Raw genomic sequence first — 26,179 nt, forward strand, 5'->3', positions numbered from 1 at the left:
GGACACATAGGACTACGAGCTCACTTATGCAAAATCGGTGCGACAAGTAATAGCTGTGGGAAAGATAATGAGACGTTGAAGCATTTCCTATATCATTGCTCGGCTTTCGCAGCTAGCAGACACAGGCACTTAACTGGGGACACAAAACCAAACATGAACCAACTTAGGACGTGGTATGCAAAACAATGAGCGATTTTGAAATAACTCGAATTTTCTGAATTAGATTTTCTTTTTCGAGTATTTTGAGCTCACAGCAAGCCGATTACTGGCTTCAGCCCCATCCAAGTGTCAGATTTGGCTGAAATTTTTAAACAGACCCATGAGGCTCTCTTTGACAATTTTATCTCTCTCGTGTAACATACAATAGGGCGAGTTTGGGGGAGTCATACGGACCAACCTCCCTTCTCTCACTAATAGCAAATACGCTTGAGCATTACTCCCCCCAAACTTCGTAGGAGAATTTCCATTCGCCGAGCATCAACATGGATTTCCAAGACAGCATAGCACAACAACAGCTTTGCATGCCATCACCGCACACAATTGCCGTGGCTTCAATCAGCCCAGGCCATGTGATAGGACGGTCCTCGTGGCACTGGATCTATCGAAGGCATTCGACACGGTCAGCCATGCCAAATTATTTGAGGACAACACCAACACGTCCCTCCAGCCAGGCCTGAAACGATGGGATCCGAATTTTTTCTGTGGTCGCCAGTCATTTGTGGAATTTAGGGATAAGAAGTCGAAGCACCGTAGAGTGAAACAGGGAGTTTCCCAAGGTGGGGTGATATCTCCGGCATTGTTTAACCTCAACCTATCCTCTATTCCACCCCCTCCAGACGGCATAGAGATCGTATCATATGCGGACGATTGGACGATCACGGCATCAGGCCCCCACCCAATGTTGATATAAGCGATAGGCTGAACGTTTACCTCCACGAACTTTGCTGCAAGAAATCTGAAGAAATCTGCCACCAAATCTTCAGTCACATTACAAATACGCGTGAGATGAATACTGAGCTGACTGTGATGGTCGATGGAGAAATGATTCCCACCATCAAGTGTTCCAAAATAATTGGCGTCACATTTGGAAGCTCTTACACATTCTCCCCACATGCCACAGCAATTTTCGATAAAGTCAAAAGTAGAAACAAGGTCCTCAAGTCACTTGCTGGCAACACTTGGGGTGCATACAAAGAAACCTTGTTGACCACGTACAAAGCAATTGCCCGGTCTTTGCTAAGTTATGCAGCGCCAGTGTGGTCTCGTCAGCTTTGTGACGCTCAGTGGTATAATTTTCAGATCTGTCAGAATGCCAACCTCCGAACTGCAACGGTCCGCCTCCTCAGATCTCTCTCACCTCCATCAGGAGACAAAGATCCTACCAGTGCGAAGACATAACTACATGCTGTTTAAGCAATACCTTTTGAGCTGTTATCGCAGAGACCATCCAAATCATCATCCTTTGGATAGGTATCCATCGCCCAGAAGCCTTAAAGTAGATCTACATGATCTAGAGCGTGACAAGAGAGAACCTCTAGATCTAGCGGCATATCAAGCGGTTCAAGACAACCTTCATGCAGACACGGTAGCAAATGCAGTAAATAGCTACCGGGTGAATATAGTCCTTGGAGAACGACCGCCTCCCATTGCATCTGAATAAATTGACCTCCCCCGGCAAACCAGAGTAGTTTTGGCTCAATTACGTTCCGCCAGATGCAGCCGCCTCAATTCCTACAGAGCAAGGATTGTTGCCGACGTGCAAGATGTATGTCCCGATTGTAACCAGGGACCGCACGATACATGTCACCTGTTTAACCGCCCAATCAGACCCACTCGATTCAGACCCAAATCCCTGTGGACGGACATCTTAGTCGCAGAGTTCCTGGATCTTGGCATAGAATCAAACAGATGAAAGATAGAACACAACAAACTGCTACAACAATAACAATGGGTTTATATATATTTTTCCGATGAACATTCCATTTAAAAACAGTTTTCTCTTTTAAGAGAAAATTAGTCACCGTATGTTAGGATTGTGGAAAACAATTTCAAGATTAATGTTTTTGTTAGTAAGTCTTCAGTTTGGAATTTTCAGTTTGCAGTTTTCAAGTTCGTGTCTTAAGTCTTTTGTTTTACAGAGAACCTCTATGATGAAAATTGCATATGAGGGCATGACGAATTGGAAATCGCGATCTGAGTAGGCAGTCAAAGGCTTTAACAACATCAAAAATTTGCCTAGCTTTTAAAAATTGCTTCGTTATGCTATTCTTGACAATATCCTGCATGGAAACCCAAATAGATTATAACAAAAAAAAAAAATAAAAAACAAGTAAAAAGGCGTTAAGTTCGGCCGGGCCGAACTTTGGATACCCACAACCTCGGGTATGTACGTAAACCACCTTTTGTCATAATCCGGTAAAAAATGCAGAACTTATACCCCCATAGCAGTTTTATCGAAATATGGTCCGATTTGGACCAAATTCTACACGGATATTGAGTAATCTAATAAGTACAAGTCATTGTTCATTTGTGTAGAACAAAATAATGGTCTTTTTGGTAGCCATATCCAAATATAGACTGATCTAAACCATATTCACGGATGTCGAAAAGCCTAACATAAGTCACTGTGTCAAATTTCTGCGAAATCAGATTATAAATGTGCCTTTTATGGGGCCAAGACTTTAAATAGAAAGATCGTTCTATATGACAGCTATATCCAAATCTGTACCGATCTGTGTCAAATTGAAGAGGAATTTCGGAGGGCCTAACACAACTCACTGTCCCAAATTTCGGCAAAATCGGACAATAAATGCGTCTTTTATGGGACCAAGACTTTAAATCGAGAGATCGGTCTATATGTCAGCTAAATCCAAATCTGGAGCGATGGGCCAAATAGAAGAGAGATATCGAAGGGCCTAACACAACTCGCTTTCCCAAATTTCTGCGAATTCGGACAATAATGCGTCTTTATGGGCCCAAAACCTTATATCGAGAGATCGGTCTATACGGCAGCTATATTCAAATCTGGAGCGATCAGGGCCAAATTGCAGAAAGTTGTCGAAGAGCCTAACGTAACTTACTGTCCGAAATTTCGGAGAATTCAGACAATAAATTCACTTTTTATGGGCCCATAACCTTATATCGACAGATCGGTCTAAAGAGCAGCAATATCTAAATCTGAACAGATGTGATCCAAATTGAAGAAGAATGTTGAAGAGCCTAACACAACTCACTGTCCCAAAATTCGGCGACATCGAACAATAAATGCGCCTTTTATGGGCGCAAGAACTTAAATCGAGAGATCGGTCTATATGGCAGCTATATCCAAATCCGGACTGATCTATGCCATATTGCAGAAAGATGTCGAGGGTTTTAACTTAACTCAATGTCCCAAATTTCGGCGACATCGAACATTAAATGCGCCTTTTATGGGCCCAAAACCTTAAATCGAGAGATCGGTCTATATGGCAGCTATATCCAAATCTGGACCGATCTGGGCCAAATTGAAGAAGGATGTCGACTGGCCTAACACCACTCACTGTCCCAAATTTGAGCAAAATCGTATAATAAATGTGGCTTCTATGGGCCTAGGACCCCTAATCGGCGGATCAATCTATTTGGGGGCTATATCAAGATATAGTCCGATATAGCCCCTCTTCGAACTTAACCTGCTTATGGACAAAAAAAAAGAATCTGTGCAAAGTTTCAGCTCAATATTTCTATTTTTGAAGACTGTAGCGTGATTTCAACAGACAGACGGACGGACACGGCTAGATCGTCTTAGATTTTTACGCTGATCAAGAATATATCTACTTTATAGGGTCGGAAATGGATATTTCGATGTGTTGCAAACTGAATGACAAAATGAATATACCCCCATTCTTCGATGGTGGGTATAAAAATTAATACCTGGTTTTTTGGTTATCATCTGTGTATGCAGCCATGTCGTCTTAATCAACCTATTCGGCCGGGCATTAAATATTTGGGTACTAACCCTTATCATATCTCCTCATTTTATTGGGTGCCCAAAAAGTAATTGCGGATTTTTCAGGTCGGCCAAATGAAGTTGATGATGACCAAATCAAAGTATTACTCGAATTGGATCGTCATGTAACTGAGCGTAAGATAGGAGAGAAGTTAAATATACCAAAATCAACCATTCATTATCACATAAAAAGTCTTGGACTGGTGAAAAAGCTTGATATTTGGGTACCACATGTATTGAAAGAAATTCATTTAACAAACCGAATCAACCCTTGTGATATGCACCTTAAACGCAATGAATTCGATCCGTTTTTAAAACGAATCATAACTGGAGATGAAAAATGGATTGTTTACAACAACGATCATGGTCCAAGCATGGTGAACCAGCTCAAACCACTTCAAAGGCTGATATCTGTTTGGTGGGATTGGAAGTGTGTGGTATATTTTGAGCTGCTTCCAAGGAACCAAACGATTAATTCGGATGTTTACTGTCAACAATTGGACAAATTGAATACAGCCATCAAGGAGAAGCGACCAGAATTGGTCAATCGTAAAGGTGTCATATTCCACCAGGACAACGCTAGACCGCACACATCTTTGGTCACTCGCCAAAAACTGAGTGAGCTTGGCTGGGAACATTTGATACATCCACCATATTGCCCTGACCTTGCACCATCAGATTACCATTTATTTCGATCTTTGCAGAACTCCTTAAATGGTAAAACTTTCCGCAATGATGAGGCTATAAAATCGCACTTGGTTCAGTTTTTTGCAGATAAAGGCCAGAAGTTCTATGAAGCCAGAAAGATGGCAAAAGGTTATGGAACAAAATGGCAATTATATATTTGATTAAAGTTCATTCTAAGTTTTATTAAAAATGCATTTACTTTCGTTTAAAAAATCCGCAATTACTTTTTGGGCAACCCAATACGTGTCCAGGCTTAGCTAGGTAGACCTATACAATATAATTTATAATTTAGTTAGTTCATACTAACAATATAATTTAGTTAGTTCATACTAACTAACAAACTGCAAAAATTATGGAGTTGGAATTCTATCCAATATTAGAGATTCTTCTTTCCTTTTTGATTCCCCTAATTTGCTCTGATTATGATATCAGAATCTCCGAGTGACTACCGGTGGGCTACCGATTAGCTACCAGTGGGCTACCGACTAGCTACCAGTGGGCTACGTTTGGGCTCCCATTCAACCTACTCCCATACAATAGCAAATTGCTCATATGCCATATTCATGCAGGTCATAAATATGTTTATACACTTTCAAAACGCTTAAGATTTCTTAATATCGAAAACGTCAAAATACGACACAAAAGCTAAGCGAGGAAATACAAATTTAATTTGTTTTTCCATTTTACTTTTAATGTCTACAATACTCCGCAATGTCTGGCAGAACGTACAAGTACCTGCAGAGTTTTTCTTCAACAAATTCAAACGAAAAAGCCTAGAAATGTGCTTAACCTTTTGACTTTTAAGTTTCCTTGTGTGTGCAACAACAAAAGAAAAAACCCCAAGAGTCCAAACCATTATGCTGCCATAAAAGATTATTACCTTTTGAAGGGGATTAAGTTAGGAAATTACTCCAAAAAAAGAAGTTGTCAGTGGCAGTAACAACTTCCATTTCTTTAAAACTACAATTTAGTTTCAATTATTGGGAACAACACGATTGTGACTATTATTGTTACGAGGGTTAACTTAAGATGACATTTCAATTGAATTCAACTCTTTGCCAGCAATTGCAAAATCTTCCCGCCCCCGCACACTCAAACGTTTAGGAACTATGATCTTAAAGGCATTCACCGAGATGAAGATTACTTTGAAATGAAATGAATTGGTTTAGATTGGATTGGGATGGTATGGAATGGAATTCGAATGAATGCGAGTGTAGTATAAATGGATGCACAAGCATTTCTGCTATGCGAAATCTTTTATAGAAAAAAAAACAAAATTAATGACTTTTTAACAATAATGGCATTACCATATAAATGTACAAAAATATGTACTTGGTACCCGGCATACCCACATATATTGATGTACATACATTTCTGCATTTTCATGCTCAATTTCTGCATGGGTATTGTGCCTGTTTGTGTGTGTGTGCGTGTATGTGTGTGTGTGTGTGTTTTTAAACATTAAAGTTAAATCAAGTTTTGTATAATTCACTAAACATTTTTGTTGTGGCATCTGTTACTGAACAACGGCATGGCTTACCACGATGCGCGACATTTGGAGATGTGCAAAGAGGGTCAAGCAATAGATACTGGTTGAGAAAAATTAATTTCAAGATGCATATCTTTGTTAGCAAGACTTCAGTGAAGGGCTGTAGATGAAGTTCGTGTCTTAAGTCTTTCGTTTGGCAGAAAACACCTTGAAGAGAACAATTATTTTCCGTTATGGGAAATGTAATTTTTTTTTTTATTTTTTTTGTATGGAAAAGCATATACCATACTTTTATTTAAGATGTATCAATGACTATACGGTCAGGGGCTTGCTGTAGTTGAAGTTCGTGTCTTAAGTCTTTCGTTTGACAGAAAACACCTTTAAGAAAAAAATTATTTTCCGTTATGGGAAATGTAATTTTTTTAATTTTTTTGTATGGAAAAGCATTTACCCTGATTTTATTTAAGGTGTATCAATGGCTATACGGTCAGGGCGAATAATCGTTTTTTAAAAAAAGTCAACGAAAGCACGAAAAAAATGTGGTTTTTATATCTAAAAAAATCAAACCGGTTAATATATCTGAATAGGACCCACTTGAATTAACTTCGGAGTGATTACTGCAACTCAAAACAACAAATCCACACTCGTAAATGTATAAAGATAGGTTTGGACGATCTTTGGAAGATAAGTGTTACTAAGAAAAGTAGTTGAAATCAGAAAAGAAGGCCAAAAGTCGGGCGGTGCCAACTGTATAATGCCCTATAAGTACAATGTGGGGGCTATATCCAATTCTGAACCAATTTTGACGTACTTCAGTGGATGCTTTCAGATGGGTTATTAACAACCTCTATCAAATTTCGAGCAATTATGTACAAACTGTAATAACTACCGTTGACAAATGACAACATTATATCAAATAACCCAAAATCTGAAGAACATATATATGGAAACTATGTCTAAATCTGAATCGATTTCTATAAAATTGACCAGTAATATCGAGAATAATAAAAAAATCCTTTTTGTCAAATTTTGAGCGAATCGGTTAACAAATGACCACTTTATTGCATTATTACTGCAAATCGGACGAACATATATATGGGAGCTATATACAAATCTGAACCGATTTTTTCCAATTTCAATAGGCTTCGTCTTTAGGCCGAAAAACACACCTGTACGACATTCGGAGACGATCGGATGAAAATTGCGACCTGTAGTCTGTATACAAATTTACATGGACAGACAGACGGACCTAGCTAAATTGAATCAGAAAGTGATTCTAAGTCGATCGGTATACTTATCAATGAGTCTATCTCTCTTTCTTCTGGGTTTTACAAACAAGTGCACTAAATTATATTACCCCGTACTACAGTAGTGGTTTAGGGTATAAAAATCAAATATATCATATGAAAGCCACAGTCACTCTTTTCTGCCATAGGAACATAAAAGTGCAAGAACATATAAAAACTTTTTTTAATAAAATTTTCCACCAAATTTTTTCTCATATTTTGGTAACAATACCTTAACAAAGATATATTGAAATATTGCTCTTAATTTTTAAGCGCAACTCGTTTCATTAAACGTATACAACAATTACCGTAGCATTGTAGTAAAAATGTGAAGCTGCAGAAGCAAAAATAGCAGACAGCCAGTCGATTATTTACTCGAACTTTATAATGGTATAGTAACATGCCCGCTTGCCTAGCTGTATTAGTTGCCGGCATGACTAATACAAAAACAAATTGATGGGGCTCTCACTAATCTCAAATACGCCAAAACAAAAAAAACTGCATTTCGACTGCAACTCTCAGGCAGGCCAATTGAAGTGGCCATATTTTTATACTCCTAGCCTCTTTAAACCTCAACTTGTGTGGGATCAGGCTGAAATTAGGTATTTATGGTCTCCAATACTTTTTAGCGGCCAATAAAAATATATAAGATCAGAACCCACAGAAGCCTACTTTTTATACCCACCACCGAAGGATGAGGGTACATTCATTTTGTCGTTCCATTTGCAACACATCGAAATATCCATTTGCCACCCTATAAAGTATATATTGGGTTGCCCAAAAAGTAATTGCGGATTTTTCATATAGTCGGCGTTGACAAATTTTCTCACAGCTTGTGACTTTTAGCTTGCTTTAGAAAAATTGTAAAAAAAGTATATTTGATTAAAGTTCATTCTAAGTTTTATTAAAAATGCATTTACTTTCTTTTAAAAAACCGCAATTACTTTTTGGGCAACCCAATATATTCTTGATCGCCGACCTAGCCATGTCCTGTCTGTTGAATTCACGCTACAGTCTTTAAAAATAGAAATGTTTATCTGAAACTTTGCACAGATTCTTTTTTGTCCATAAGAAGGTTAAGTTCGAAGTTGAGCTATATCGGACTATATATTGAAATAGCCCCCCATATAGACCGATCTGCGATTTGAGGCTTTAGGCCCATTTAAGCTACTTTTATTATCCGATTACGCTGAAATTTGGAACAGTGGGCTGTGTTCGGCCTCTCAACATCCTTGTTCAATGCGGCCCAGATCGGCCCAGATTTAGATAAAGCTGCCATATAGACCGATCTCTCGTTTAAGTTCTTGGGCCCATGAAAGGTGCATTTATTAGCCGACTTCGCTAAAATTTGGGACAGTTAATTACGTCTGATGCATTTATTGTCCGATTTCTCTGAAATATGATATAGCGAGTTGTGTTAGGCTACTCGATATCCCAATACGGCGCAGATCAATCCAGATTCGGATATTCATAGCCGATTTAAGGTTTTGGACCCATAAAAGGTGAATTTATTAACCGATTTTACTGAAATTAGGCACAGTGAGTTGTGTTAGGCCCCTCGAGATTCGTACCGGTTATGGTTAAGATTGGTCTATATTTCGATATAACTGCCATATAGACCGATCTCTCAATTTAAGGTCTTGAGGTCATAACAGGCATATTTGTTGTACGATTTCGTATAAAATTTGATAGAGCGATTTGTGTTAGGCTCTCTGTTCAATACGGCCCAGATAGGTTGGATGGTAGCTGCCATATACACCTACAGGGTGGCTGATGAATATTGCTACAATGATGAATATTGCTACATTTTTTTTTCGGTGTATGGAATACATTTTTCTTTTATTCATGTTAAATTAAATTATTAAATTAATTATTAAATTATTATTAATTAAATTAATTAATTAATTAATTAAATTAATTATTAAATTATTATTATTAAATAGAAAAAAAGTTATTACATTTTTTTTTGGTAGCGGCTTTCATCAGCCACCCTGTATCTCCCGATTTAGGGTTTTAGGCCCCTTAAAGGTGAATTTTTTAATCTCTTTCGCTAAAATTTAGGGCAATGACTCCTATTAGGCCCTTCGACATTCGCACCGAGTATGGTCAAAATCGGGTTATAATTGGATTTACGGCAACTATATCCAAATTTGACAATACCGATCTCCCGATTAAAGTTCTAGGAACAATAAAAGCACGTTTATTACTCGATTTCGCTGAAATTTTAAACAGTGAGCCGTGTTTGGCTTGTCGACATTCGTGTTCAAAAATGTTTAGATCGGTCTATATTTGTATATAGCTGTCATATACATATACCGATCTCCCGATTCAAGTTCTTAGGTGAGTTGTGTTAGAACCTTACATAGCCTTCCTTAATATGGGTTCATAAATGGGCAATTTTTCACCGTATTATGACAAAAGGTGGTTCATATATACGAGTACGAGGCCACCATGGGGCAGAGGTTAGCATGTCCGCCTATGACGCCGAACGTCTGGGTTCACATCCCGGCGTGAACATCAGAAAAAATGTTCAGCAGTGGTTATTCCCTTACTAATGCTGGCTACATTTGTGAGGTATCCTCCCATGTTAAGACTTCTTCTGCAAGGTACAGTCCCCATCCCCTCGGTTACTAGCCCCTTCACTCGAAGATCTAAGGTTAGGCATACTTTTCATAGGTCTAGCTCTCCTTCTTCTTAACGTTGCAAGCAAATGAATAAAGTTGTGATACCCTATGCCATAGTGGTGGTATGGATATGGTGGGCAGTTAAACAGATGACGTGTGCCGTGTAGTCCCTGGTGACAATCCGGACATCCATCCTCGTTCGCATCAATCGTAATTGAGCCAGAAATACTCTGATTTGCCGGGGGAGGTAAATTTCTTCAGGTGCAATGGGAGGCGGTCGTTCTATTGTACAAGGACCATATTCACCCGGTTCTGCTACCGTGCATCTGCTACCGTGTCTGCATGAATGTTGTCTAGACCCGCTTGATATGCCGCTTGATCTAGAGGTTATCCCTTGTAGCGCTGGACCTCACGCTCTAGATCATATAGATCTTCCTTAAGGTTTCTGGGCGGTGGAGGATAGGTAGAGGTTAAACAGTGCGGGAGATATCACCTCGCCCTGGGGAAACCCCTGTTTCACTCTACGGTGTTTCGACTTCTCATCCCCAAATTTCACAAATGACTGGCGACCACACAGATGATTCACGACCCAGCGTTTCAGACCTGGCTGGAGGGACGTGTTGGCGATATCCTCGAATAAGCTGGCGTTGCTGAACGTGTCGAATTAGTCCAGTGCCACGAGGACCGTCCTATCAAATGGCCTGGGATGATTAAAGCCAGTTGTTGTGCTATGCAGTCGAAATCCATCCTGATACCCGGCGAATGGAAATTCTCCAACGAGGCTCAAGAAGAGTAATCCCTTAAGCGTTTTGGCTACTGGTGAGAGAAGGGAGATCGGTATGTACGACTCCCCCTTATTTGGGTCCTTTCCAGGCTTAAGTTGCGGAATTACTTTGCCTATCTTCCAGTCATCGGGTACTACAAGAGTTTTCAAATACAGGTTGCGGACAGTTCTAATGTTCGTAGTTCGTTCGTTGATTACCCTGTTAATTTCCCTGATTCTAGGGTTAGTGCAACGAATCCCATCTCGGTCGTCTGCGAGTCCAACTGTCTGAGCCGCGAAATTGGGCCGCACTTGGGGTATTCGACCGGCTGTTATAAAAAGAGTGGATGCTGCGTTAATGATGTCTTGGTATTTCCTCTCGACAACTAGCACATTTGAGGGGGTGTCAGTTCACTGAAGCGGCCTAATCGATCTTTCTCTGATAAACGCCCGGCGCTCAGAGGTAAAGAAGTCGGGTGATCGGTAAATGGTGAGAAGTGTGGGAAGGTTGTCTGATCCCAAAGAAATAATGGCTTACCAGGTTACATCCTCAGGAGATGGGGGGATACAATAGAAATGTCTGGAACTGGGGGGGCATCCTCATTCACCGTGAAAAACGTGGAGCCTTTAATATGTACTGCCAAAGCTATGCCCCGCAGGTCGTTACCTAGGGGTAAATGCCATGAATCGTGATGCGTCTCCAAGATCCCGACAATTGTGACCAGACAGTAGCCCACTTATGTCAGGCTTGTAAGCTTGGCCATTAACTGGATCAAAACTACCAACTGTCGGCATGTACACGTTATATAGCTCTGTTTTGGAAATACAGGACCTTACTGATATTCTCATGCACTCTATGTTGGCGTCACTAGCGCCAGGCGAAGGCGAGATGGTTCTATACTGCACGGAATTGTGTATCAGGAAGACCAATCACCGACCTTCATTCCTTAGGCGATTCTTACATAGCACATTGTATCCGTGACAAATGTGCAGGCTGCAAGTGTTGGTCAGCTTTGTCTCCTGGATCACTGCAACCAATAGTTTCTTCCGACTCACAAAATCCACTATCACGTCGATCTAGCCTCTCAGACCATTGCCTTTCAATAGCAAGAAAGGTACACTTCGGGGCACTGGCCCGACAATATTGGGGCTGCGATGCTGTTGTTGCATATATTGCCGAACGGGAGAGGTCGGAGGGGTCACATAGTCCGACGACCAGTACGCAGAAGGCGACGAAGACGTCGCTTGTAACCCACTGCTGTCTATGTTCTCACAGCACCTTGCATTAAATTCAGTGCGACAATACTCCCGTAGTAAGGCCAGAGCAAGATCGGAAATGATCCCACTCCATGCACCGGTTATATCTCACCGACACCGACCGGTGATGGAGGCGGTTCTGGCAAACCGAACAGAACCGGAGACCGGGGCTCTTTTCAATCCAGCTACGAAACATAAGCGTGCGGAGGAGGCACTCCAGGATGAGCCTCTCCCAAGACGAAAAAACGATTAACACATACACTGAGGCGAAAGCCCTTGCCAATAAAGGACTCCATCGGGTCAATCCGGTATGTACAACCGGCTGCCATAAGATTGGGCATTAATGTAATGTTAATTTGTGGTCAAGTACTGAACGTAACCTATTGAAATTTGAAGAAATCAAATTCACGTTTAAGCCCAATGATAAGAGGCCTCCTTTTTATAACCTAGTCAGAACGGCGTCCCGCTGTGCGACAACTCTTTGGGGAGTAGTTTTTACTTGGCATAGAACCTCACAAATGTCACCAGCATAAGGAGGGGATAACCACCGTTGAAAAAATGTTGTTATGATATTCTCACCAGGATTCGAAAAAAAAACTTCTCACTAAAGAGACGTAGAACAGCGGCACGCCATTCGGACTCGGCTATAAAAAGAAGGTTCCTTATTATAAATTTAAAATTTTTTCCTGGTAAAGGACCGAAAACAACCTCATCAAGTTTGCTAACAAAAAACCGACAGACCACGGAATTAGGTTACAAAAAAAAATCTGGTAACCCTAACAAACATTACTCTAAGCCCCAATATGCATCGACTGCGACATCTACGTTAATATGAACGCTAACGTCAACAGTATGTGGTAGGTTAAGAGGCATCCACAGCCGTTGAGCTATTGTGGCAATTGTGAGCCGCACAACATTTTCGGTTGGCTCACCAGGAGGCGCAGTCATGACACTATAAATAGCTTAAATAGGGCTAAATGTTGAACAGTCATTTTTCGAATTTTGCTTTCACTCCTCAAAAATCGCAAAAGCGTATGCAACGGTAACGGCTAAAAAAAATTACATTTAAGAATAGTAAAGTGCAATAATCAAAGAAAATACCAATAAGGAGACAATAACTGTAAAACATTAAAAAGAAGTTCAAGAAAAAATGAAAGTGTTTGTAAGTAGATAATGAGCCTGCGGTACAGGTTTTTAAAGTGTCCTGAAAAATATTTGTAACAATTACCTATTGGCATATTACTACACAGAACTAGTTGGACAACTAAATGGAATATAAGCAACAAAAAATTAAAATGTTAATTTTTGACATAAAATTGCCAAAAAAAATGTGCCATTTAAAATTTTGTATACGGATATCCTTAAGCGACAGCTAAAATATAAAATAACATAACACAAATTAAAACAAAAATATAAAATTGTTTACAGATTATTTTTATGCAGAATTTTTTAAAAAATTTCGCACTTACAAGTAGTTCTACATTATGTTTCTTTCAAATTGTCTCAAAACGTGTTATTTTTTTAAAATGGTCTTGAAAAATTAATTGAACAATATTTGCGATTAAAAAAATCCACTAGCCGAACGTAGAATAGCGTTCTAAGCGTCTCGTTCTTCTGCGCTCATTCTATAATCTCTGACACCAAGTTTCGAGGTATCTCCCACCATCGGGCTTTTGGTCGTCCAGGTTTGCGTGTACCTTTCTTTGCTGGAGCTTCTTCATCCATTCTGACAACATGGCCTAGCCAACGCAGCCGGTGTATTTTGATACGTGTAACTATGCTATCGTCGTCATACAGCTCATACGTCGCCTATTCTCTTCATTAACGCAATCTGGTCCATATATTTTACAAAGAATTTTTGTCTCAAATACTCCATGCACTGTCTCATCTGCTTTCACAAGTACCCATGCCTCAGAACCATATAACAACACGGGTAGTATCAGTGTCTTGTGTAGTGTGATCTTCGTCTGTCGAGAGGTGGCCTCGTTTCTAAACTGCTTAATTAATCCAAAGTAACATCTGTTTGCCACCGTAGCGCAGAGGTTAGCATGTCCGCTTATGACGCTGAACGTCTAGGTTCGAAACCTGGCGAGACCATCAGAAAAAATTTTCAGCGGTGGTTTTTCCCTCCTAATGCTGGCAACATTTGTGAGGTCCTATGCCATGTAAAACTTCTCTCCAAAGAGGTGTCTATCGGCTATAAAAAGGAGGCCCCTTATCATTGAGCTTAAACTTGAATCGGACTGCACCCATTCATATGTGAGAAGTTTGCCCCTGTTCCCTAGTGGTGTTTATGGGCAAAATTTGCATTTGCAACATCTGTTTGTCAGTATTATTATTCGCTTTATCTCAAAAATGGTGTCATTCGTTTCGATTACGGCGGTACCTAGGTAGAAGGTAGATAAAGTTGACGACTATCTCCAAGTTATGGTTCCCAACTTTCTCCATTTTCTGTATCTGCTCGTTTGTACAAGGCGTTTTGGGAGTTAAAACCATCTATTTCGTCTTATCTCCATTTACTGCCAGACCCATTTTCACCGACTTTCTTTCGATTCTTTCAAAGGCTGCAGTTACTACTTCCAGTGACAGACCTATGAATTCGATGTCGTCGGCATAGACGAGTAGCATTTGTTGTCTTGTGAATAGTGTGCCATATCTATTCACATCTGCATCTCGTATAATCTTCTCCAGCAAGATATTAAAGAGATCACAAGATAGACTGTTTCCTTGTCTGAAACCTCGTTTGGTATTAAAAGATTCGGAGAGATTCTTTCCTATTCTTACTGAGGAACGCGTGTCAGCAAGTGTCATACTGCAGAGTCTTATTAATTTTGCAGGGATACCAAACTCAGACATGGCTTAAAATAACTTTGAACGTAAAGGGGTATCGAAAGCGGCTTTGTAATCAACAAAGAGATGATAGGTGTTGATTTGTCCTTTTCAGGTGTTTTCGAGGATTTGGCGCAGTGTGAGTAGCTGGTCTAGGGTGGATTTACCAGGTCTAAAGACGCATTGATAGGGCCCAATTATCGGGACTTTAGCTTTAAATCTTTCCCACAGTACGCAAGAAAGTATCTCGTATGAGATGGGAAGGAGACTTATGTCTCTGTATTTGGCACATTCCTTCTTATCCCCTTTCTTCTGTAGCGGACATAATATGCTGAGGTTCCAATCATAGGGTATGCGTTCTTCTAGACACATTGCATGGGAAACCTGATGCATACGCCTCTGATCTTACATAGTTCAGCGGGTAAACCGTGGGCTCCCGCTGCCTTGTCGTTCTTCAGTCGGTTCACTGCACCTTGGACCTCATTCTGACTAAGAGGTGAACATTCTATACCATTATTAGGTATTGTTTCTGCGGGTTCTGCTATGGTCTGTCCGACAATGGCGGCGAAGAGGAGTTGGGTAAAACGTTCTTTCCATATCCGCAGCATGTAATCTGTGTCAGTTACCAGATTACCTTCTTTGTCTCTGCAGAAGGATCTGCCTGCAGCAAAGCAATCGGTTTGATGTTTAATTCTGTGGTAGAATTTCCGGACTTCATTCTAACTCCTGTACATCTCGATTCGCTCACACTCAGGTCTTTCCATTTCCTTTTTCTTTCTGCGGAATAGACGTTTCTCCTCTTTCCTTTTCTCCCGATACCGTTGCTACTGATTGCAGGGATACTCTATATGCCGCATTCTTGACTTCAGTAGCCTCTCGACACTCTTGGTCACACCATGGGATTCTTGGGGAAGGCTTCCGGTACACAAGCACGGATTTCGCGGCATTTGCCATGGAGTGGGCAAAAGTTTGCTATTGCGCCATTATATCATCGAAACGAGGAGTGCTTCCATCAAGCAGTTGGGTCAGTCGAGTGGAGTATGCCGCTGCCATCTGTTGTTTTTGCAGTTTTTCAATGTCCAGCTTCCGTGCAGTGTAAGATCGTACTTTCCTTGCCATGCGCAAACGCGTGCGAACCTTTGCTGCAACAAGGTAATGATCCGAATCAATATTCGCTCCATGGATCGATGGTACATCTAACACGCAGGATGAATGTCTTCCAAATTGATCACAAGGAGATCAATTTGGTTCCTCGTGTTTTGATCGGGTGACAGCCATGTGGCTTTGTGAATACTTTTATGTTGAAATCTGGTTCTACTAAATACCATGTTTTTTGCCGCGGCGAAATCATTTTCTCCCATTACCGGACGTTACCTCGTGGAGGTTAAACTTTCCGACTGTTGGATCAAAGATGTCTTCCTTCCCTATCATCACTTTAAAATATTCCAGAACGATTTTAACATCATGGGCGGAGCAGCTGTCATATTCTCTCTCTAGGCGCTCGTAGAAAATATCCTTGGTCTGCTCGTCCTTGTCTTCCGTCGGGTCATGGCGACAAATAAGGCTGATGTTGAAGAATTTGGCTTTTATGCGGATTGTGGCTAGCCTCTCATCCACCGGAGTAAAGCTGGAGACAAGGTGTTTCAGTCTCCGACTAACCACAAATCCACAGCCTAATTCATGACTCGTGTTATGGCAGCTACAGTATAGTTCGTCACCGTTTGGTGTTGTAGTGACGCCATTCCCAGTCCATCGCACTTCCTGTAAGGTGATAATATCTGCCTTGTACTTCTCTAATACATCCGCTAACGCGTATACTGCACCTTCTCTATAGAGAGTGCGGACATTCCAGGTGCAGATCCGCATATCATGGTCATTTCGGCCGATATCTCACGAATAAATGCTTCAATGGTTTCTTCCAATACGTTAATTGAAGCGGGCTTGTCTGTATAGACATAAGCTTAAAACAGTCCCACAAAAAATAGTCTAACATCGTTAAATCGCACGTTTTAGGCGACCAATTGACCGGTCCCAAATGTGAAATAATATGTTCATCGAACTCGCCTCTCAATAAGTCCACTGTTTCGCGTGTTGTGTGGCATGTGACACCGTCTTGAAACCACATGTCATGCAAATCAAGCTTTTGTATTTGGGGAAAAAAATGTTAAATATCATCCCACGAAAGCGCTCACCATTCACAATTACGTTACGATTCGCATCATCTTTGAAGAAGCACGGTCCATTGATGCCACCAGGCCATAAACCGCACCAAACTGTGACTTTTTCGGGATGCATTGGTAGCTCTTGCAATGCTTCCGGCTGATCTTCACTACAAAATCGACAATTCTTCTTATTTACGTACCCATTGAGCCAAAAATGAGCTTCATCGCTGAACACAATGAAGCGAGCGATGAACTTTCTTAACAGAGCACACATTTTGATAATAAAATTTAATAATTTGCCAGCGTTGTTTGTTTGTAAAACAATTCATAGTTAAATTATAGACCAAACTGCAGATGTTTGACAGTGAAACAAAACACGAAACGTGCGTGAGCTGTTTAAATCAGTGTTGCCAAAAAGATAATAGCTAAAAAATCATTCTTTATTCCATCCGATATTCTCCATTGTGGATGCAGTGCCACAAATTTTGGTCCAATCCTTACAAAATTGTTCAACAGTTGTATGATTTGAGGTCTCAATTTGAGCGCGAAATTTTAGCGAATTAGCCCCAGTTTTAGATAATGCCATATTTTTCATCGGATATGCACTTTAAAGCAAAATTTGTCGAACTTTACAAAGTTTAACATGGTTACTGGTAGTAGGCAACTCAAATCATTTTCAACGTAATGAAGTTATCATTTCGATTCGATAAGGTACATCTAAATAATTGGCTGTGAACATTCCCTTAAGGAACAGGGGCAAACTTCTCACATATCAATGAGTGTTGTCCGATTCAAGTTTGAAGCGCAATGATAAAGGAGAGTCTGATGGGAGTGCAGCAGTGCGGAGCATCTTCGGGGCAAAGTTTTTACATGGCTTCTGTGTAAGTGTAAGGCATAGTACCTCACAAATATCGCCAGCATTTGGAGGGGAAACTCACCGCATAAAATTTTTTTCTGATATTCTTGCCAACTAACTGCAATATATATTAACAATCACTTCTTTTCTTTCTTCGCTTACAGTTGTCAACCGTTTGCCTTTGCGCCATTCTGATATCCTGTTCGGCTAAACCCCAACATCGCAATATTAACAATTTACCCCATCCAAATGCAAATAATATACCCTTGGATGAAAAACCCGATCTGCGTCGCGAAACTTCCACCTGGATACCAATATTGAAATACAACAAGGAACAAAGCGAAGATGGCAGTTATAAGACTGAATATGAAACCGGTAATAATATCATACACGAGGAATCGGGTTTCCTAAAAGATTTCTCCGAAAATAATCCCAATGGAGTTTTGGTACAACACGGTCAATATTCCTACCAATCGCCCGAGGGTGAGACTATCAATGTTCAATACACAGCTGATGAGCGTGGTTTCCGTGCCACTGGAGATCATATACCTACACCCCCAGCCATACCTGATGAAATTCAAAAGGGTTTGGATCAGATATATGCAGGCATCAAACAACAGCAAGAGCGTTTGGAGCAAAGAGCCAAAAGCGATCCGGAGTTTGCCAAGCGATTGGAGAATATACGTCAGGCCAATCAAAATGGTCAATATGTGGGTCCTCTGGAAAATCCTTAAACTTCCAAACCACCTGTAATTGTAACAAATAATCATTTACATAATTTTTCACGAAAAAATCAAATCAATTTTTGAAAATTTATAAAACAAATTATTCACTAACCTTTGAAAAGAAAACAAATCCAACAGCAGCTAAAACCGAAACCGAAAACAAAAACAAAACTTTTTAATAAAGAACCAAGACTGTGATCTGTTTTAAGTTCGGTGTTGTATATCTACCGGAGTGCATCAAATAATATTGATGTTTCCCCACATTTGTCCTCTTGACTCAAAAACGAGCTCCAAATCAATCATACTCGCACATACGTGCCCAATTTTCGTCATTTTCCATTGTGTACATTGTGTGTATGCAAATGAAACTGTTCTGCAATCAAACTCTGTATTATTACCACACCACCATCAACTGTTCATCCAATCCAATCACTGTTTAACCACTTTCAAATCTATTTCTTATCATGTACAAAGAAAATCCCATAACACAAGAAAAATACTTAAATTAATAAAAAATAAATAACACAAAACCAAAACAAGATCTGTTTTAATCAGAAATACATTTTTATTGCTCCAAACGTTGAAATGAGGTTTGTGAAGATTGCATTGTAAATGAATTCAACCAAAGGGTCTGAATGTTAACACCAAGAAGACTGGGATCTGCCTGTTTACGAGGGCGATAAAGGCAGACCATCTTAAGGCGCCACATTAGCTCAAAAAAAGATTTCGTTACTTATGAGTGATCTTGGATAGGAAACGGCACTGGTGCCATCTCCAGGAGCGTTCTGGAAAGGGTCACAGATATAGACGTGAACGGAGCCACAATCAGCAGATAGTCCATTGGTCTCACAGGTGCATGATTAGAAAGATATTAACTTACGGCTCAGTAGGGGTGGGCGTCGATTGAGAAAAAGTGTAACATATGGACATAACAAAAGGATCAGCGAACATTTTGTCTTGGCATACGCAAGGAAAGAGGATCACGACTATTGGAGACTATTCTAAAGTTTTTCAAAAACACAAAAAATTCGGAAAAATGCTTGATATCTTTATTTGACGGTCCTTTATAGTACGGTCCATATGATTTACAGTTTGAAGATTATTTCATGCTAACGTTGACCGTGACTGCGCCTTAAATGGTCCATCCGCTTAATCCAATTTTGACATACTCTTTCCGACATTTCGGACAGTATCTCACGAATAAATGCTTCAATGTTGTCTTCCAATGCGTCAATTGAAGCGGGCTAGTCTGTTTAGACATAAGCTTTAACATAGCGTTAAAACGCACATCTAGGCGGCCAATTGACCGGTCCCGAACATAAAACTCGCATTTCAATAAGTCCATTGTTACGCATGCAAGTTGAGCTCTTGCATTTTAGACAAAAAAAAGTTGGATATCACCGCACGATAGCGCTTACCATTCACAGATTCGCATAATCATTGAAGAACTACGGCCCAATGACGCCACCAGCCCATAAACCGCACGAAACTATGACTTTTTCTAGATGCATTGGTTGCTCTTGCAATGCTTCTGGCTGAACTTTACTACAAAATCGACAATTCTGCTTATTTACGTACCTATTGAGCCAAAAATTAATTTCGTCTCTAAATGGAAGAAGCGAGCGATGAACTTTCTTAACAGAGTACATACTTTGATAAAAAAATATTAAATTAGTATACCACTAGATTGTGGTGGCGGGTGTAAAAAGTGAGAGGTCGACTATCACAATATCATCCGTTCTATTTCCTGACCAGATGTAATCCCGGCACTATTGGATTAGGATAGAGTGAATGACACGCGCCTGACAATCGCCGCTGCCCACCGCTCGCTTGGAGATCTTTGGTCCATTCGTCCTAGACAGAATTAAAAAAAAGAATAAGAAAGAGGAAAGTAGGGGAGGGATTAACCCGGCACATAGATTCGCATATGTTCCTGAGGACAAAAAGAGTGAGAGAGGGAGGGAAACGAAAAGCCGGTGTAGAGACCGAGAAAGTATCAGCAAGTAGAGATCCACCCTGTCAACCCCCTCAGGCCTTACAGAAGTTCAGTATGACAAGAGGGTCCAAGGAGTGTAGAGAGCTTAGAGAAGAAAATATGTGTTCACCAATAATTCTACGTTTTCTCCCCGCCATAGCGGGATATTGTCACAGCTGACGCTCTACTGTCTCCAATTCGTCCTGCATCCTGCTCGTCCCAAAACCAACGCGAATTTAACAACCTGGCATCGCAGTGTCCTTACTCTTGCCTAGCTCAAGGACATTCTACGTCCTCGTTGGCCTAGGCCACACGGCCTTGGCAACCCTGCAGCCCGCAGTGCCAGTTCACGCCAATGTTTCGCAATCACTGTATCATTCGCAGACCCCATCCGAGGTCCAGACCTAGTCAGCCGTTTTTCCCTGCCACCCCTTGATGGCCCGGAACCCAGCACAACCTGACTGCAGCCCCCATGTGTCCGAGATGCTCTTTGCATCTTTTGACCCGCATACTCAGGCCTTCGGCGCCACTGACTTTCTTCATATGTGACAGTGACAGGACCGCCACAGCTGACTGAGGATCACATCCATGGCCCTGAGGATCGGGCACACATTTTGATAATAAAATTCAATAATTTGCAAACGTTGTTCGTTTGTAAGACAACTCATAGTTAAATTATAGACCAAACTGAAGATGTTTGACAGTTTAAACCAGTGTTGCCAAAAAGATAATAGCTAAAAAATCACTCTTTAGGGTTGCCCAAAAAGTAATTGCGGATTTTTTAAAAGAAAGTAAATGCATTTTTAATAAAACTTAGAATGAACTTTAATCATATATACTTTTTTTACACTTTTTTTCTAAAGCAAGCTAAAAGTAACAGCTGATAACTGACAGAAGAAAGAATGCAATTACAGAGTCACAAGCTGTGAAAAAATTTGTCAACGCCGACTATATGAAAAATCCGCAATTACTTTTTGGGCAACCCAATAGATATCTGGCACTTAAATATACCGATTAAATATGAGCCAACCTATGGGGCTATGAAACTTAAGGTGATGGAAAGAATATAGGAGCAGTTTACACCACCGCTTTATAATGAAGGTGACGATAGGAAATCTGGGTGGAATTGAAAAGGTGGGATACCTGAGATGGGATACCTGAGACACCACTTCATTTCGAATGCCAATACAGCGGCACCGGTCTTGAATTGAAGGAACGCTTGTATTGCCATCTGGAAGTTCATGCAACACAGATGGATTAAAGCTGGAGGACAGAGTGGGCCTGGAATTGAGATCTGTCACCGACTGTTTGTTGTATAGTACGGTTCTGCAGGTGGTGATCGGAGCAATGACGGAATGCGTGAATCGAAGACGTCGATTGCGAGCATCTTTAAGGACAGTAAACTGGCCATGATGGGTATAACAACGAGGATGGTGAAGTCGCGGGCAGTCTTGCCTTCTCTGAAGATGACACGATATGCATCGTTTGGTTGCCGGGCCATAGCGGAAACGAAAGTAGTCCGAATAACTTGCCGCAAAGCCATTACCACTTAGTAGAGAAGTTTGCACGACTGATTACTTAAGGCAAATACCTCAATAGTGTTTTTCCAGCACTAGGAGGGGATAACCAACGCTGAAAATTGATTCTAATTTTCTCGCTGGGATTTGAATCCAGGTGTTCAGTGTCAAAAGCGGAAATGCTCTCGCATATAGCACTGTGCAACAGTGAAATGGTCGGTATGACTACGAAAGGCCTATAAGGGGAACTGGAATGTAGCTAGAAGCGACTATTGCTGAAAGGATAGGATAAGCTGATCATTACGGGTCACATAGGACCTACGAAAGGCCTATAAGCGGAACTGGAACGTAGCTAGAAACGACTATTGCTGATAGGATGGAGGCAGATGGTCAGTATGCCCTACGATATCATTACGGGTCACATAGGACTAAGTATGAGGCAACTTATGAGGTTATATCAGAAAAAACTTTCAGCAGCGGTTATCCTCTCCTAATGCTGACAACATTTACAACATGGAAAAACTTCTTCCCTTTTGGACCCGGCTATAAAAAGGAGGCCCCTTATCATTGGGCTAAAAACTTGAATCGAACAGCACTCATTTATATGTGAGAAGTTTGCCGCTGTTCCTGAATGGAATGTTATAGGTGGTCCTGTGCCTCTTGTCAGGCCCCTAATGTTGGCCCCGAAAAATTGTTCGGACTGCTTCTTAATTTTTATTTGTTAAAATGTTGGCCAAGATCGGCTTTGTATTCTGCAATTTGCAAAGGCATTTCTGGTTCGATTTTAATTTTTATGCATGGTTTGGCACAACAAGGGCCCCTTCTAATTATTCAGTTAAAAATTATACAATTTGGAAGTCAAAACATGGGAAAAAGAGAATTTTTTTGCTTTTTTGGTGAAAAAAGTCTAAGAAAAAAACGCATAAAACCAAAAATAAATTCTACCCAAATTTTTTTTACAAAAATCCCCAAAGTACGTCTTTCGGGCGAAGATGATTTCAAAATCGGGACTTTTTAGTTAATTTGCTGTGGAGGTTACAAATATTGTTAAATGTCAGCCCCAACAAATTTTCGAAATATCGAGGTGACCAACTTTAGAGGCCAGCCAAAAGGCACACGGCCAATTAGGGCCTTCGACACAATCTCACTAACACCTCAGCTCGAACCATTTAAAATTTCAAAGAGATATTTCTACCTGTTCTCATACGGCATATTTTTTCCTAGGTTTTTTTTCGATTTTCTCCCACTGTGCATCGGCCAAAAGCTGCCGCCTAAAAGCACAACGACAATAATAAATCTATAGGGCACCCTAACCCGACACACGAAATTTTTTGAAAAACCCACGCGGTGGAGTTTTTTTATGCCGGTGCCCACGGACTTCACCTCAAATTCATGTTCCGGGAGGTAAGCATCTGGGTAACAAATATAGAAATAAATTGGAATTTTCAACAAATTTCAATTATGTTTTAATTTGATCAATTAAACAATTAATTGAAATTTTCAAAAATTTCAGTTATTTTTTTATAGGATCAATTAAAAAATTAATTGAAAATTTCAAAAATTGCAATTATTTTTTTAATTTAATTGGTGATCAGTGGCTGAGATTTTCTTCGAACCATGAGAAAGGCAATCAGCCTTTGCTGGTCCCACGTCATCAAGTTGTGGCGGGGAACTAAGCGGCAGACAAGCTGGCTGGCTGGATAGTTGATTGCTGCAGATCTTGCTATGGAGTCAGTGACACCTCCACTTTGCGAGCTTCTTAGTTGAGTGGACGCCTTCTATGAAGACTGCGCGAACGAGGCATGGGCTACTGCTGCAGTTTATAGGGTGTCAAAGTCCCTGTGGCCGAGTATTTTGCGAAACAGGGCGTTGCTTGTCCTGGGCCTTAGATAGCATGATATAGTACTGCTGATAGGAATCCTGACTGATCATTTCAAACCCGGATCTTTGATGTTGCGCTGGTTGCAGGGTGAGGCAGATCTACATGATCTAAAGCGTGAGGTTTAATGCTACAAGGGAGAAACCATAGATCAAACGGCATATAAACCGCATAGCAGATTCAGTAAATAGCTAACGGGTGAATGTAGTCCTTGCAGAACGATCGCCTCCCGTTGCACCTCAAGAAAATGACCTCCCCCCGACGAACCAGAGTAGTTCTGGCTCAATTACGAGACGGCAGATGCAGCCGCCTCAACTGCTACAGTGCAAGGATTGATGCCGACGTGCAGGTTGTATGTCAAGATTGTGACCAGGGACCACACGACACACATCACCTGTTTAACTGCCCAACCAGACCCTAGATTCCTCTGGACGTTCCTGTTTCTGGATACTCAAAAGTATCAGGCAGACAATAGATAGAATACAACAAACTGTTACAACAAAAACAACGGTTGAGAGATTACTCCTCCCGAACGCCGTTAGAGAATTTCCATTCGCCGAGCATTATCATGAATTTCGAAGACTGCACAACACAACAACAGCTTTGCATACCATCAGCGCATAGATTTGCTGTGGCCTCAGTCAACCTAAGCCATGTTACAGGGCGGTACTCGTGGCACTGGACCTTCGAAAAGGCATTTGACACGGTCAGTCATGCCAAACTATTGGGTTGCCCAAAAAGTAATTGCGGATTTTTCATATAGTCGGCGTTGACAAATTTTTTCACAGCTTGTGACTCTGTAATTGCATTCTTTCTTCTGTCAGTTATCAGCTGTTACTTTTAGCTTGCTTTAGAAAAAAAGTGTAAAAAAAAGTATATTTGATTAAAGTTCACTCCAAGTTTTATTAAAAATGCATTTACTTTCTTTTAAATATATTTTGGAGACATCACCAACACGTCCCTCCTGCCAGGCCTGAAACGCTGAGTAGCAAATTATCTGTGTGGTCGTCAGTCATTTGTGGAATAAGAAATCGAAACAGGGATTTCCCCCCAAGGTGGGGTGATATCTCCGGAAAGTTTAGTCTCTACCCATCCAGAAGGCATAGAGATCGTATCATATGCGGAAGATTGTATGATCATGACATTAGTTCGACTGAGCTGAGTCTTATATTCGTATACCCTCCAACATCGATCGCATTTGTCGGGATCTTGCACGGTTGCTCTTTATAGGCAGCAACTAAAAACGGATGTGAGACTTACAGCGGAAGGATGGGGGTATATTCATTTTTTCATTCCGTTTGCAAAACTTCGAAATATCCATTTGCGATACTCCTGAACGTCATAAAAATCTAAGACAATCTATTTAGCTATGTCTGTCCTCCGTCTGTCTGTTGAATTCACGTTACAGTTTTTAAAAATAGAGATTTTAAGTTGAAACTTTGCACAGATTTTTGTTTTTGTTTTGTTCATTGGCAGGTTAAGTTCGAAGATGGGCTATATCGGACTATATCTTGATATAGCCCCATACAGACCTATCTGCCGATTTAAGATATTAGACCCATTAAAGCCACATTTGTTATCTGATTTCGCTGAAATTTGGGACAGCGAGCTGTGATAGGCCTCTCGACATGCTTGTTCAATACGACCCAGATCGATCCAAATTTGGATATTGCTGTCATATAAACCCATCTCCCAATCTAAGGTCTTGGCTCCATAAAAGACACATCTATTGTCCGACTTCGATGTTAGGTCCCTTGATATTCTTATTTGATTTGGCTCAGATCGGTCTAGATGTGGTATAACTGCCATATTGACCAATCTCTCGATTTAAGTTCTTGAGCCCAGAATAGGCGCATTTATTGTCCGATTTCGCTGAAATTTGGGATAGCGATTTGTGCTAGGCTCCTGGTCATCCCTGTTCAATACAGGGATACACAATACAGGGCCAAGAATATATATACCTAGATAAATCTGCGACACGCCATTCAAACTGGTATTCTGGGTATCCGTATCACTTGAACTGAACATTAATCGGACAGCAGTCACTGATAAGTTTTTTGTGAGAAACTCTAAAAATTGTATTGTATTATACCCTTTTGCTGAGCGCCCCGGTTGATGAGTTGGACACTCGGATCACCAGTGCTG

General features: G+C 40.7%; 1 protein-coding gene across 1 annotated transcript; it reads left to right on the forward strand.

Annotated features, from left to right (window-relative positions):
• The first annotated feature begins 13,078 nt into the window (after positions 1-13,078).
• Positions 13,079-19,157, forward strand: LOC106086356 (endocuticle structural glycoprotein ABD-4). The gene is made up of 2 exons (XM_013250994.2): positions 13,079-13,253; positions 18,103-19,157. The coding sequence occupies exons 1-2, from the start codon at positions 13,242-13,244 to the stop codon at positions 18,670-18,672; spliced, it is 582 nt and encodes a 193-aa protein (XP_013106448.1). The 5' UTR covers positions 13,079-13,241; the 3' UTR covers positions 18,673-19,157.
• Positions 19,158-26,179: the final 7,022 nt, after the last annotated feature.

The sequence above is a fragment of the Stomoxys calcitrans genome, chromosome 5 (assembly GCF_963082655.1).
Source record: "Stomoxys calcitrans chromosome 5, idStoCalc2.1, whole genome shotgun sequence".
NCBI lineage: Eukaryota > Metazoa > Arthropoda > Insecta > Diptera > Muscidae > Stomoxys > Stomoxys calcitrans.